Consider the following 14459-nt stretch of genomic DNA (forward strand, 5'->3'; position numbering starts at 1 on the left):
CCCCCCCCCCCCCCTCCACACCCCCAGCATCTGGCTGGTGTCTCACCCTTGGAGGTAGACTTCCCCAAGTCCATTGCAGTAAGCTGCACTATTTGTGTTTCTTTTACTAGATTTGTTGGTATAATATACAGCAAAGTCGTGTATTCACCGAGAACTCAATAAATGGCCATACTGCATTTCAACAAATTTGCAGTTGCAATTGATGTACATGTACGAAACCCTATCAAATCAATGGAGGCAATGGGACACTTTGAGGTGCTCGGTGACAGCAGACTTACATCGAACCAGGCAAATCCTTTGAAATGTGCGCATGCTCGGAACTACGTATACAATGGAAAATGTGCATTCAACGAATGATAACATATACAATGAAGTATGTAGGCTGGCAAAATACGTAGGCCCCTATATTATGCCAACACCAGTACAGTACAACAGTTAGCTTACCATTCACAACCAAAATGGTTGATATTGAATGGTCAGACCATGGCCCAATTTCATAGAGCTGCTAAGCACAAAAATTTGCTTAGCATGAGATTTCTTCCTTGAAAAAACAGGATTACCAACCAAATATCAATTTCTTGCATATCGCTTATTACTGGTTTCTTCAGCCATTGTGTGCTTATCCTAAAAACCATATGAAAATTTGTTTGGTAATCCTGTTTTTATCAAGGCAACAATTTCATGCTAAGCAAATTTTCGTGCTTAGCAGCTCCATGAATTTAGGCCCATATCAGACTCAGTGAGTAGGAAGGTTTCAACCTCAACAGAGTATGACCCTTGGCAAGCTTGGTGGACAGAGCAGCAAATGGCTTACTTTCTTGCCTGATACAAAATGCAAAATTGTTACACTGGAGTGACTTGGTGAAGTCTAGTTTTTGCCACCTTTCCACCTGTCCACCAGTCTCCACATGCCAAGGTTGCTGTCAGTGGTATCAATTGATTACATCATCACTGTGTTCATCACTTTGTAGATTGGCCTTTAAAGGGGCAGTTTTATATAAAAGGTAAAAAGCTTAAAGGAGCAGTCACAAATAGAACTGTACTTCGGTAAACAACATCATCTGTTTTTTTGTTTTTTTGATTAGTTTTTATATGATCATACCAATAGAATCTCTTTACATTTTCCTAGAGTCCTGATTGGAGAATTTTTTGTTTTGTTTTGTTGGGCCTACATAAGGCATGATATTTGGTCCCTAGAAAAAAAAAGTAGGAAAATGTTATCAAGTACAAGGGTTTACCTAGATATCACATGTTGCAGGCTCTAATATTTTTTATTTTTGACCTTTCGTGCTTTATTAGTAACAGTTTTACAATCGGAAATCCAACTGAAGTAGGAAGAATATCATGCTTGCTACATTTATTTAGGCCTAGTTGCCAACATCACAACACATCAATCGAAAAAATCAATCAAAATGAGCCAGATATATAGACTTGCCCAGCCCCTCCGATTTTGCACCCTCTCTCTACCGGCTACTAATACAAAAAACTAGCGTCGCCAATCAAAACTATTTTTGTCGCTGCCGACAGAAGAAAAAAAAAACACCAACACAATATCTACCTTTAACTCAAAAACAATACCCACTCCAATTGATTGATTGATTGATTTCCAACAAATATTAATTAGTGAATAAGACTCAGGCCACCTGTTCCATAATGAGTACACACAGATGTGTCCGTTGTTAATATTACTTCAGAAAACAATATATAGGGGACATGGCTTAATTGCCTGCAGGGTTATGTGAGGGGAAAAAAATATTCAAGTGACTTATTTTTGTAGAGGGGGAAACTTCAATGTCGTACGAGGAACAATATTCTAGATCTCGGTGTAGATGAAGTGGAAATTATAGATAGGGGGCCTATGAATTATAGACAAGATTTCAAGTCTTTTAGCACAATCTGCTTCAGCTGCCTAAGCAGCTGAAGCAGATTGTGCTAAAAGACAGTGGACACGTTCGGTAATTGTCAAAGACCAGTCTTCTCAATTGGTGTATCTACATAAAATAACAAACCTGTGAAAATTGGTTCTCAATTGGTCGTTGAATGTGCGAGAGAATAATGGAAGAAAAAACACCCTTGTTGCACAAGTTCTGTGCTTTCAGATGCCTTGAATTTTAGAACCCATCTATGGTCTCGAATTCAATTCAAGTATTCTAAGTGAGAAATTAATTCTTTCTCGAAAACTAAGTTCAGAGGGAGCCGTTTCTCACAACGTTTTAATTATACTATCAATAGCTCTCCATTGCTCATTACCAAGTAAGTTTTTATGCTAACCAATTATGTTTAAGTAATTACCAATAGTGTCCAGTGCTGTTAAGAAATGTCTGCTAAGCAATAAATAAGCAGAATACTAGTTAAGAACAGTATATAATTTAAACCATGGTAGTCTGGCTGGTAACCTTTTTTCTAGTAAGCGGGTCAGACCCATAACCTTTTTTTCTGGTAAGCGGGTCAGACCCATGTCCAACATGGAGAAGATTTTTTATGGAGTGGAAAAGATTGAGATGCAAAAAAATCCCCCAACCTACTGACTATTTCCTTTGAAAATCCCTCACGTTTTCATCATCACAAATCCTCCATCACCTTGATAAAATATCCAATTTAAAAGTAATTCCCTTTCAAATGGGAAAAGGAATTTAGAGGTATATTTATCTTTCCGGGAAGGTTGCAAATAAAGTCTCCTATAAGTCCACAGAGGGCATTTTTAAAACCTCTGAACCTTCAACCAATCTACCTAGAATGACTTCCTGTTGTCATACAAACAGGGGGTCTATTGTTTGCTCCCCCCCCCCTTTGCTCTCATGAAGTGCACTTCACACTCTAGGAGCTAAAACGAGCCAAGTCTCCAACTACAAGCCCCTATGGGGCTGACACCAGGGTCACACAGCCTGTGGTACATCTATAGGTAAACCCATGGAGGTAGTAAACCTGACCACACATGCCACAAAATTTCTTAAACGCACTGGACACCTTTGGTAATTATTGTCAAAGGCCAGTTCGGTGTATCCCAATATTATGCATAAAATAACCAATCTGTGAACATTTTTAATCAATTGGTCATATCAAAGTTGCAAGAGATTTAAATGAAAGAGAAAACACCCTTGTTGAACAAATTTATGTGCTTACAGCCATTGGACACTTTAGGTAAACAGGCCCACACTTGTTGTGTACAACAACTTATATATAAAATAACAAACCTGTGAAAATTTAGGTGGGAAAACCCACCCTTGTTTCCCCACGTTTCGCCGTGTCATGACATGTGTTTAAACTAAATCCGTAATTCTCGCTACCGAGAATTGATATTGTTTTAATGTTTTCTCAAAAAGTAAAGCATTTCATGGAATAATATTTCAAGATAAGTCTTTCACCATTACCTTCTGTAAACCCTGTAAATTATTTGTAAATCAGTGAGCTTTAAAGATGCCTAATTAGGGCTTCAATTCAGAGCTGTTTCTCACAATGCTTTCAATCATCAACAGATCTCATTAATCATCTCAAAATGTTTTATACTATTGAAAGCTGTACTTCCAACCAAGGAAGTTTTTATTTACTCTCAAGAGTTTTTCCAAAGTGTACCTTCCCTTTAGATCTGTAAACAACATGTTCAACATAAACATCAACATCAACTCAGCAATCAATGTTTTGCTCAGCAAAAACAGGGTTAATTACCAGCCAGAAAATGTCATCTGTAATCGCTGAGAACCAATTGCCAGCTGACATTTTGGGTAAGCAACATTTTCTGCTTAAAACCGAGAGGGCCAATGTCAGGATGCAGCCAAAGCACCAGCAAAAAACAAAAACACTCAGCACAGATAACAATCCGCTAAGCAGAAACAGGTCACCAGCCAAATACCATTTTGATGAATGATGTGTTTTGGTTGGTTCCCCGCTAAGTTCACTGTTAAAGCAGCTGTAGGAAATTAGAGCCAGTCCAATTTCAAGTTTGACAAGAAAATTGTGGTACAATGTAAACACACGATGGAATACATGTAGGAACACATGGCCTGTAAAAGTAATCAGCAAGCCACAGAGATGCAGCGGACAAAGAAACTACAGTGAGATCATAGAGCTTGAACATGCAGCACTCCAGCCAGGGCTGTTTGCAATGCAGAAGGGAAACATTTTAAACATTGTGTGCGTCAATAGGAAACCATAGGGGTACTCAAAGCTACAGGAATAGATACATGACGCAGGCACAAGAGTACACAAGGTGTCTTAAGTGTTATCATGGGCCCACGGAGAGCAGCTTTGGCAGTGTTTTGTTAGTAATAGAAATGAAGCCAGAGAACTGATCCCAAACCGTACAAACGACATGACACTTTGGTTGGTTAACATTTTTCTAGAAAGCAAAACTGCTCAAGCAATATGTTTTTGTTTTGGGTTGAACAAAGAAAATTGACTAGGGTGAGGTTCAAGTGCTGCTCTACCTCTAGTAAATTTTAAATTATCAATTTCTTAAATTTTCTTGGAGGAACACGTTGCCTTGGATCGGTCGAGTTGGTCTTTGAAAAGCGTTTGTAACCGTTTGTTATAAAATGCATACGGTTAAGAAAGATGATTCAAAAGTAGAATACAATGATCCACACAAATTTGCCTCGAAATTGCATGGTTTTCCTTTTACTTTCAGACTAACACGGTCGGCCATTTATGGGTGTCAAAAATTTGACTCCCATAAATGGCGGACCGTGTTTGTCGACGAGGTAAAAGGAAAACCACGCAATTTCGAGTGATACTTGTGTGGGTCATAATATTCTACTTTAAAAATATCTTTAGTCATATGCATTTCATAACAAACGGTTACAAACGCTTTTCAAAGACCAACTCGACCGATCCAAGGCACGTGTTCCTATAATTAGCCCAGTCTACGTACACGTACAGTACCCACATGGCATAGGTACATTTTAGCAACAGCATAAAGATACAATGTTTGGTTTATTTATCTTAATTACACAATTGTTGTTCTTGTTCCAACCCAAGCTACTCAAAACCCATCATGACAGTTTCTCTTGATGGTTTATATTGCAAATATTCACCATGACTAATTAACTAAAAACAGTGAGAACTTTATATCATGTAATATTTCTATGTCTTTTATCGAGACTCAACTACAAGGTCGGGTAAAGTCATTGGGGAGATGGAGATGGAGGGGGGGGGGGGGTGGAGAGTCAGTAAGACATCTGGAGATCCCCAGCATAAGAGCAATAATTCACAATTGACAAGTGGATTATTTATTAATAAAGCCAACAATACAGTAATTTAGAGCACGGTTTAATGAACCCATTGTTGTCTGAGAATAATATAGAGTGGAGAGGGGGGGGGAGGGGGGTAATAACGTTATATTATTGATTATCATCAGCGATGATTCACAAAGTTCTGTGTGGCGTACAAAGGCCAGTTCATGTGTAGCTCATTATAAAGGAGTCATATAAAAAAAGAAATTACACAGCGGCTAACCAAGGACAATTGATGACTTATTATAGGCTGACATAATATAATACAATATAACTGTTGTTATTTGGTTAACCTTCTTCTTGGTTGACGCACCAATTTTTGTTGACTATGGCTGGTGCTTGTTTCTGCCTTAAAGCAAGATTTTGTCTTTTTGATTGAGCAAAATATTTGATGTGATAAAGCAAATGAAGTTGGACCTGGGAACAATTTCAGTGAGCTGCTTTTAATTAAAGGATATTGACCATGTGACCTTTGTTTACAATAAGTGTGACCTTGTACATTCTTTGGCAAGTCTAGCAGACAAGATACTGTACTGGTTAAATGGGAAAGTTTACATTTTGTGTCATAATTTCCACATAAATCCAAGAGTTATGAAAGTAACAGCTGGACAAGTTTGAGATGTGCCCCCTTTCATCATATCAAAAGTTGATAAGAATTGGACAGTGCAATCTCCATAAAATAATAAGATTTTATGTTTTCTTCCATTGGGCTGTGTACAAAACGTACGGTCACATTAAAAAGGGCAAGGTTATTTTCATTTTGCAAAGGCTACTTGCATTGGAAAATCTTTTGGCAAAGACCAGGGGTGGATTTCACAAAGAGTTAGGACTAGTCTTATCTCGAGTTAGGACCGGTTACTCGTCCTAACTTAGGACTATCCAGGCAATTTGTAAATCTCCTAGGACTAGTCCCAAGTTAGGACTAGTCCTAACTCTTTGTGAAATCGACCCCTGGTCTTTGCCAAAAGATTTTCCAATGCAAGTGGCCTTTGCAAAATGAAAATAACCAGACGTCGATTTCAAACTCTTCCTAACTAAGGATTAATCTTGGGACTTAGGACAACTTCAGTTCCGTATCCATAGACGCTAAGACGCATTGAACCCATCCTAAGATACTAATAATCCTAGCATTTTGTTAAATCGGCTGCAGGCCAATAGAGGCCATTGCCTTGTGTGTAATTCCAGGCATGCTAAAAAGGAGCTGAGCTAGGCCTGGAATGTTAATATTCGAAAATTGAAAGGGCACTTCCATTGGAAAATCTTAAAGCTTAACAGGAAATATTTGGTCCTTGCCTTGGTCGCTCCCCCCCCCCCCCCCCCCTCCAAATATGCCCACCAATATTCTGACTTTTTTCCTAGGTAGTAGCATTGCCCAAGAACCGTATTGAATAACCGTTTTTTTTCTATGAAAGGCGACTTCTTGTAGGTCAAACTGTATGCGCGTCCAAATGCGTACATCAAAGAAGCACGCAGCGCCGGTTTGATTTCTACAGCACATGCATGCACACAACCACGCACACGCACACAGACGCCATCTTGTAGGGCAGATATTTGAACTGTGACGTCGTATTCATTACGGTCTATTGCTCTATGGTCTTAGCATGGATGATCTCGCGGTCAGGGTCTGCCCTGATGTTTTCCAGTGGCTAGCAAGAAGGACCAATTAGCTTGTCATTTCGCTGGTCCGCCAGCTTTTTCAATGGTCCTCATTGGTAGTAGCACTGGCAAGCAATCAACTTTGCCTGCCTAACTAGTTCGACAGAATTCTGACTGGTCCTTTGGGTGTTCTAACTGGTATTTTGCCAGCAGACCAATGTTAAGGGGAACACGTCCGCCCGTTCAATATCATACACTGCAGTATTGAACGACAGACATTTGGCCTATAACTTTATATAAGTATACTAGCAGGCATATGGCATGTGGTGACCAATCTACAAACTACACACACACACGCTATACACACATTCTGTACATAAACACGCCACCAAACACAACCTCCGCAGTTGAACGTTTTCAAATGACAACCAAAGAGACTGCATAATATGACCAAGACTACAAAGATTTTGATAGACCCAGTCACAACATCACTGTCAAACCACCACAACAAGTGAACAAGGTGTTCATAGTTAATTACCAGAGATAATTAGTAACACAGCCCCTCCCATTAACCACACCCGAAATAAGAGAGCAACCACGCCCTTATACATATCCCCCCAGGATGTTAATGCCCATGCCTACATAATCAAACACGAAGGGCGTGGGCCATCTCTCCTGCCCTGGAGGGAGGTGCTGGCTAAATTCCGAAGAAGTGCAATGTAGTTAACGGACAGCTTCAATTGAGTGGAAATTATGACTGACTTGTTTTGCTACACAAGCTTCCTGTTTTTAAGCGACTGAACTCGCAAGGAGGAGAAAAATTGTGAAATAGAAATTTACAAACTACTTTTAGGAAAACAAAAGGACCACAACAGCCACATTTGAATTGGTCCATTAAAGGAACACGTTGCCTTGGATCGGTTGAGTTGGTCTTTGAAAAGCGTTTGTAACCATTTTTTATAAAATGCATATGGATAGAAAGATGTTGTAAAAGTAGAATACAATGATCCACACAAACATGCCTCTAAATTGCACGGTTTTCCTTTTACCTTGTCGACTAACACGGTCGGCCATTTATGGGAGTCAAATTTTTGACTCCCATAAATGGCCGACCGTGTTACAGTTCGCACAGTACAAGGAAAACCACGCAATTTTGAGGCAAACTTGTGTGGATAATTGTATTCTACTTTTAAAACATCTTTCCAACCATATGCATTTTATAAAAAAGGGGTTACAAACGCTTTTTATAGACTAACTCGTCCGATCCAAGGCAACGTGTTCCTTTAACCATACATTGTCGTATTGCTAGGAAATAGCTGCCAGTGGGGAAATCCTGTATGAATGTGGACTTAAAGGGAGGGTGTTGGTAACTACTCAAAAAAACTTCACATCAACATAACAGAAACTTATTTGGTAAAAAGTTACTGCAGCTGTGTTGATAGTGTATATTATTTTGAAAAACAATTTTCCCTTCAAAGAAATGTGGTTTTCGAGAAAAGGATTAAAAACATTTAAATCTATGAAGTTTCTCAGAATGATAACATTTCTAAGGTGACAAAATCATACATCATTTTTTTTTTTTTTTTTTAATGACCCTACTAGTACATGTATCTCTATTTAAGTTAAAGGAACATTTACAGAATTGGTTTTTGCTAACAAAACAGTTGCTGGCAGTGTAAGCACTTTACGTAATCCACCATATACATAAAATGACAAATATGTAGAAGTTTGAGATCGATCGGCCATCTGGGTCATGAGAGAATAGTGAAAAAACGATTACACATTTTGCATTGCATTGATGCCAAAATAAAAATGAATAAAATGCTCACTGAGCGATAAACTCCAAACGCGAAGTTAGATTATTTATTTCTCATCAAATATGACATTTCAGACAGAAATATTTCAAGGGATGTTTTCTACTATCATCATCATTGGACCGTGTAAGTTTTATGTAAGTTTGTGATCTTCACGATTTTTGTTTGTTGCCAATTCTGTAATGTTCCTTTAAGTCACAATGCCAGGATAATTGAAAATCATACCGACACTTTTCTCAAGACTGCTAAAAAGACAATTTGTAATTGTATCCCAAAACAACTTTTAAAGTTCAAAGGTACCATACAGGATAAGGATAACAAAAAAACATCATGGAGCTTATGTACTGATAATGAAGTTCATAGTACTAAAGAACTATTTTTTCTGAAATAAAGTCACAGTCAATGAAATGAAGTCTGCAAACCTAAAAACACCAATGGCTGATTTTGGTTGTAATACAACCAAAATTAAAAGGACAATGTGTTAAAAAATGCTCAAAACCATGCATGTTTTTTTACTTTTTTTCTCCTGACTCACACAAAGGATTAAAGCCATTATACACTTTCGGAACAGAACAAACAAAAAAAGTTCACAGATTTACAAATAACTTACAGGGTTTACAGAAGGTAATGGTGAAAGACTTCTCTTGAAATATTATTCCATGAAATGCTTTACTTTTTGAGAAAACATTAAAACAATTATCAATTCTCAACATCGACAATTATGAATTTATAGTAAACACATGTCATGACACGGCGAAACGTGCGGAAACAAGGGTGGGTTTTCCCGTTATTTTCTCCCGACTCCGATGACCGATTGAGCCTAAATTTTCACAGGTTTGTTATGTTATATATTAGTTGTGATACACTAAGTGTGGGCCTTGGACAATACTGTTTACCGAAAGTGTCCGAAAGTGCCCAAATTTTCACAGGTTTATTGTTTTATGTGTATGGTTGATCACATAAAACATAATTCTGTGACTATATTGCCAGCTACCAATGTATGGTCCCTTAAAAGGATTTGGGTACTTTTTGTAACACAAAACACAATGTCCACAGATTTACATACTTACACCATTTGAAGATTATGATAGTAGAAAGCGTACCTAAAATGTTAGTTGCTGAGGTGCAGTAGTTTTTTAGAAATGAGTAAAACAATGTCATGAAAATACGTTTATACATGCTAAAATAATGTTCGTCTCAAGATCACGGAGACAAAAATTGTTTTCATGACATTGTTTTACTCATTTCTCAAAAACTACAGCACCTCAGCAAGTAATATTTTCAGGGAAGCTTTCTAAAGTTTAATGTAAATCTGTGGACATTGTGTTTTTTTTTGTCCTACAAAAAGTACCCACACGCTTTAAACCATTTAATCTAGATCTAATAATTCAACAGTTTATTATTCTTGTCAAGATTATTTCCTATATGACACAGCATCTTGAGTCATCCATCGATCATAATAATTCCCTTATCCTTCCCATCAAGAGATCCAAATGGAATCATATCAACGATGATTGATGGGGGATCACGGAACACCAATTTGAGATGTTCTCCTACAACAACACATAAAAGTAATACTAGTACTTGATAGTAATTTAGTTTACTTTTTTGCATTTTTTACCCGGTGAAATTTATAAATAAATGAATGAGATGAAAGTGTTGATGTTTTGTATGGGTTTCTGAACTCAAGTCATTCACATGCAGGCCTGTATGCTTCGTATTTGAAAGGGCAAGGGCACCAAGGCATTTTCTCTTTGGCAAAGGGCACCCTATGAGGAAATTGAAAATTTCTACTGGAGCATTTCAAGGGCACCAAGGCAATGGCAAGGGGCAACGGAGGCAATCGCCTTCGTTGCCTCCATGAAGTATCAGGCCTGCACATGTTTTGTTTTGTCACTGGCTGCGCCCTGACCCTAAGAGTGTACTTCTAAATTCAGGCCTTGAATTTAATCTTTGAGGGGGCAAGGCCATTTTCATTTTGCAAAGGTCACTTCTATTGGAAAACCTCCAAAAAGTTTATCGGAAACTTTTCAAGGGACACCAAGGCTAAGACTAGGAAGCAACACCAGCCATGACCTCTGTTGCTTCGGTGTAATCCCAGGCATTTAAATTCATCAGAATCCGATAGCATTGGCAATAACTTTTTTAACTGAAGTTATTCACTTGTTTTTTTTTTACTGGCTTCTCCCTAACCTTAACTGGGTATTTCTAATTGCAGACCTGGAATTTAATCTTTGAGAGGGCAAGGCCATTTTCATTTTGCAAAAGGCACTTCTAATGGAAACTTTTCATGGGCACCAAGGCCAAGGCATTAGAGGCCATGGCATTCGTTGCTTCTGTGTAATCCCAGGCCTGTAAATTCATCAGAATCCAACAGCATGTACGATATAAACTTCATATGAAAACTGAATCTCCAATCTCACCTGAGTTTTGGACATTCAACTTGTCAACATACTTTATTGACTTCTAACCAATGGGAGCATTTCAGATGAAATCAATAATTTTGTAGTATGTTTACAACCATCTTTATAACAAGTAAGCTTTCAAATAAAAGTTAAAAAAGAAAGAAGTTTTGAGGGAAAAATGTTGTGTCCCATCCAGTACAATTTACCTTGCATGATGAAGCATTTTGCAAGATACAGGTTGTAGCATGCCAAAACGTTCTAATTATAGTAAATGCAGTACTGAGCTTAAGAAGCTACACCAATGGGCAGAAAGTGCATTCAAAAAGAGGTCTTAAAGCTAGGCAGTTCCCAAGTCGAAATGGCTCGGGCTAAACAACAATATGGTAACACCTTCTCCAGAAGACGATCAGAGCATACTGGTCAAAACGCTGAGTTGAAACCAACGGTTCTTTTCTGAACCACCCCAACTCATTTAGAGATCTATAGTCATTACATGGTGCAACCGCAAAGTTTCAAATCCTACCAAACAATAATGTTTTTTAAACAGACAAGAAGTGACAAGAAGTGTGAGTAACATTAAACCTGTTCTTATTCTACACTTACATATCTGTTATATATCGTTGCGGTACCTGCTGCTAAAACATATATAGATTCGAACTGCCTCTAGCTACCGGGCAATCTCGATAGTCTAGTTGGTAAGACACTGCTCTAGAATTGCAAGGGTCGTGGGTTCGAATCCCACCCGAGTATACAGTGCTAACACACACATTGGTGTATGGGTAAAAACCAAAACTTTATACACTTACATATTGTTGCCATGCTCTGTACTGCCTCTGGCGACTCAGGAACATCTCCGTGGGTATACTCTCAATAATATGCACACTATGGTGTTTGTCTTGATCGGCCTGGCGGGACCGACTCGTACGCCTGGCCCTGTATTGGATAGAACCCCGCAAAGACTGTGTCCGTGTCAGCGCCGGTTTGCCAACAACACCATTATTGGCATCTGGGAAGCCAGTAGCACTACTAGCTGAAGTTGTCTGCCCCATTTTCGCTTGCTTTTTCTTCTTTCAAATATAAAATCCGTAGGGTAAAGATCCGTATGGAAAGCAAGTCTCCAGGTGCGGTTTTAGAAATGACTCCACTCGTTGTTTTTCTTTTCAGCAAAGTTTTCCTTAATCGAGCGGCCGTCTTGAAGAAGGTATACGAACCCCCATTATCAAGCTCATATACACAACTTCCTTTCGTTCATGAGAAAAGGAACTTGTTTTCCTTCGTTCAGGGGGTAGTGAGTCACGTCAAGCCGGCAAGTTTCTCAAACTTAGCCATTGTTGAAACTTCTTCTCCTGGCGAAACAAACTCTCCTAACTTCCACGAGAACATGTATTCCAAACAGTGAGTATTAAAAATCCACATTCGTCATGCTCGGACGGCCATCTTTCTTTTTCAAGTCTGAACGTATTATTCCACAGTGCGACGCGATGACACTATCAGCCTGTGTGTGCGTGTTGTTACCTCTGCGTAGAACTCGGTCTAAGCCTCAGAAGTTAAACCACTGGCGTTCCTGCCGAGAGGGGGGGGGGGATCTAAACTCACTCATTCCTGATTGCCAGCTTCCTATTACTGTGCCACATACGATGGCCAGCGCTGTGATGTGAGTTACAGTGGCAGGCCTACTATACTCAACCTGGTGAAGGCAATATTATTTCCTGTTAAATACACGTATAGCACAGAGAGATACATACAGGGTACGAGGGGGACAACGAAACACTACACTCTATACAAACATCTGAATCATGAAAAAAATATGTCCGGTGTTCGTCCAAGGGGACCAGACCAGCTCCCTCGATGAGTTCGGGGGATGAAAATTCAAACATGTATACCTGACTCATACACAGGGATATGTCCATTTATTGTATATATTTATAGAGAGGGGGGTAAAATTAGCAAAGATTTATAAATAGAGTAAATCCATGGCTGCTAACGTCATTACGAGGAAGTTGGTCCACATTCTGTCATGATAAATTTCCCCCGAGTTTTTAAAAATATTTTGTTTTCAAAACCAACAATGAAACATCCTTACAATGTTCTCTGTGCAGAATCCCACACTCTGAATGATGTAAATTGACGTTGCATTATTATCCGAATATGAAAAAGAACAACTACACAAGGGAGTGAGACCGCGTCGTCGGCATTGCATACTTTTCTCGTCCAGTGACTAGATATATTCAACCATGTGTTACCGATCAACACAAACATCCCTCACGCCTCCCTGCGAATTATTAATCCAACACGCGGAGTGTCTGTTATCAAATTTGTCAACTCCCCAGGTAATTACGCTCGTAGCAGTCACATAGGCATTAATTTATGGAACACTTTGGCATCATGAAGCAGCGTCAACCAATAAATCCTACTTCGGATCCAATTTTGGTAGGGATGCCATCTGTAGGGCGGAACAATCCACGTGAAACCACTTTCTCCTGAACAAATTATACGCCTATATATAAATCCGATGAGCTCACTGTAGAGTTTGGGCGTTGAACTTTACGCATTGGTACAGATTTTGATGACGATTCTCAACAGAAAACTTCACAAATCAGTCAAGGGTTATTAAAAAAGTAAAGTCCAGAGATGATTTTGAAGATTGGTCGAACATCTGCTGTTTTTAAAATGTATTGCGTTCTCTTCTCTAGGTTGTGAGCCTCCACTGCTTGGTTTATACACTGGGTGAATGGTTGACTAATGCCATGCTACACATAATGCACGTTGATTGGTAATGGTGTAGTTACTAGTAGTAGTTGCAGACTGACAGGGTTCAATGACTGACCCCAAGCATGACCTCAGGAAAACCGGTCTCATCGACTCTCTCATAGATTCCCGACGACTTCTCAGAAGCTGATCAATCCTGATGTTCAAACCAGAGTACGAGATCACCCTGTACATGTATGTAATAAACACTCTAGAATCTTACACTCATAGCCAGCCTGCTTCTAAATCCATACAGCTATAGAGTATACCCACAGCCGCTCACATTCACCAGTGTGATCCCCGACTGGAACACACACCGTATGTTTATTTATGACACACTTGCAGTCAGGCTTGGGGTATATTACCCACAAGGGCATGTCTTTGTTCTCCAGTCTTTGTTCAAAGTGGGAGTCTCTGACAAGGCACACACCAGCCACTCACCCTCAGGCACTGGGTAATTAAGCCAGGCAGGAGTACCCTCCCATTTTAAGACCAACTCCCATAGGTATTTGGGTTAAAATACTCCACTCCAGACAGACTTCAACTGTTCATCATTTTCTAGGCTTCCTGGATCAGATGTTTTGATTTCACTTTCCGAATTCCAAAAAGGTGTAAACTAAAGCATCCACAATTGAAAGTCCATGATAAACATAATACCAGTGTTTCCG

The 14459-nt window shown here is 39.1% G+C and overlaps 1 protein-coding gene across 1 annotated transcript in view; it reads right to left on the reverse strand.

Moving 5' to 3' along the window:
* The window catches only part of LOC139949201 (formin-like protein 2), a 49377-nt gene extending 35276 nt beyond the window's left edge, over window positions 1-14101 (reverse strand). Inside the window, exons 1-2 of the mRNA XM_071947593.1 lie at window positions 13127-14101; window positions 11850-12730 (exon numbers count right to left, since the gene is read on the reverse strand). Of these exons, the coding sequence (XP_071803694.1) occupies window positions 11850-12092 (243 nt within the window). The 5' untranslated portion in view covers window positions 12093-12730; window positions 13127-14101. The remainder of the gene's footprint in view (window positions 1-11849; window positions 12731-13126) is intronic.
* Window positions 14102-14459: the final 358 nt, after the last annotated feature.

Source organism: Asterias amurensis, chromosome 16 (assembly GCF_032118995.1).
Source record: "Asterias amurensis chromosome 16, ASM3211899v1".
Lineage (NCBI taxonomy): Eukaryota > Metazoa > Echinodermata > Asteroidea > Forcipulatida > Asteriidae > Asterias > Asterias amurensis.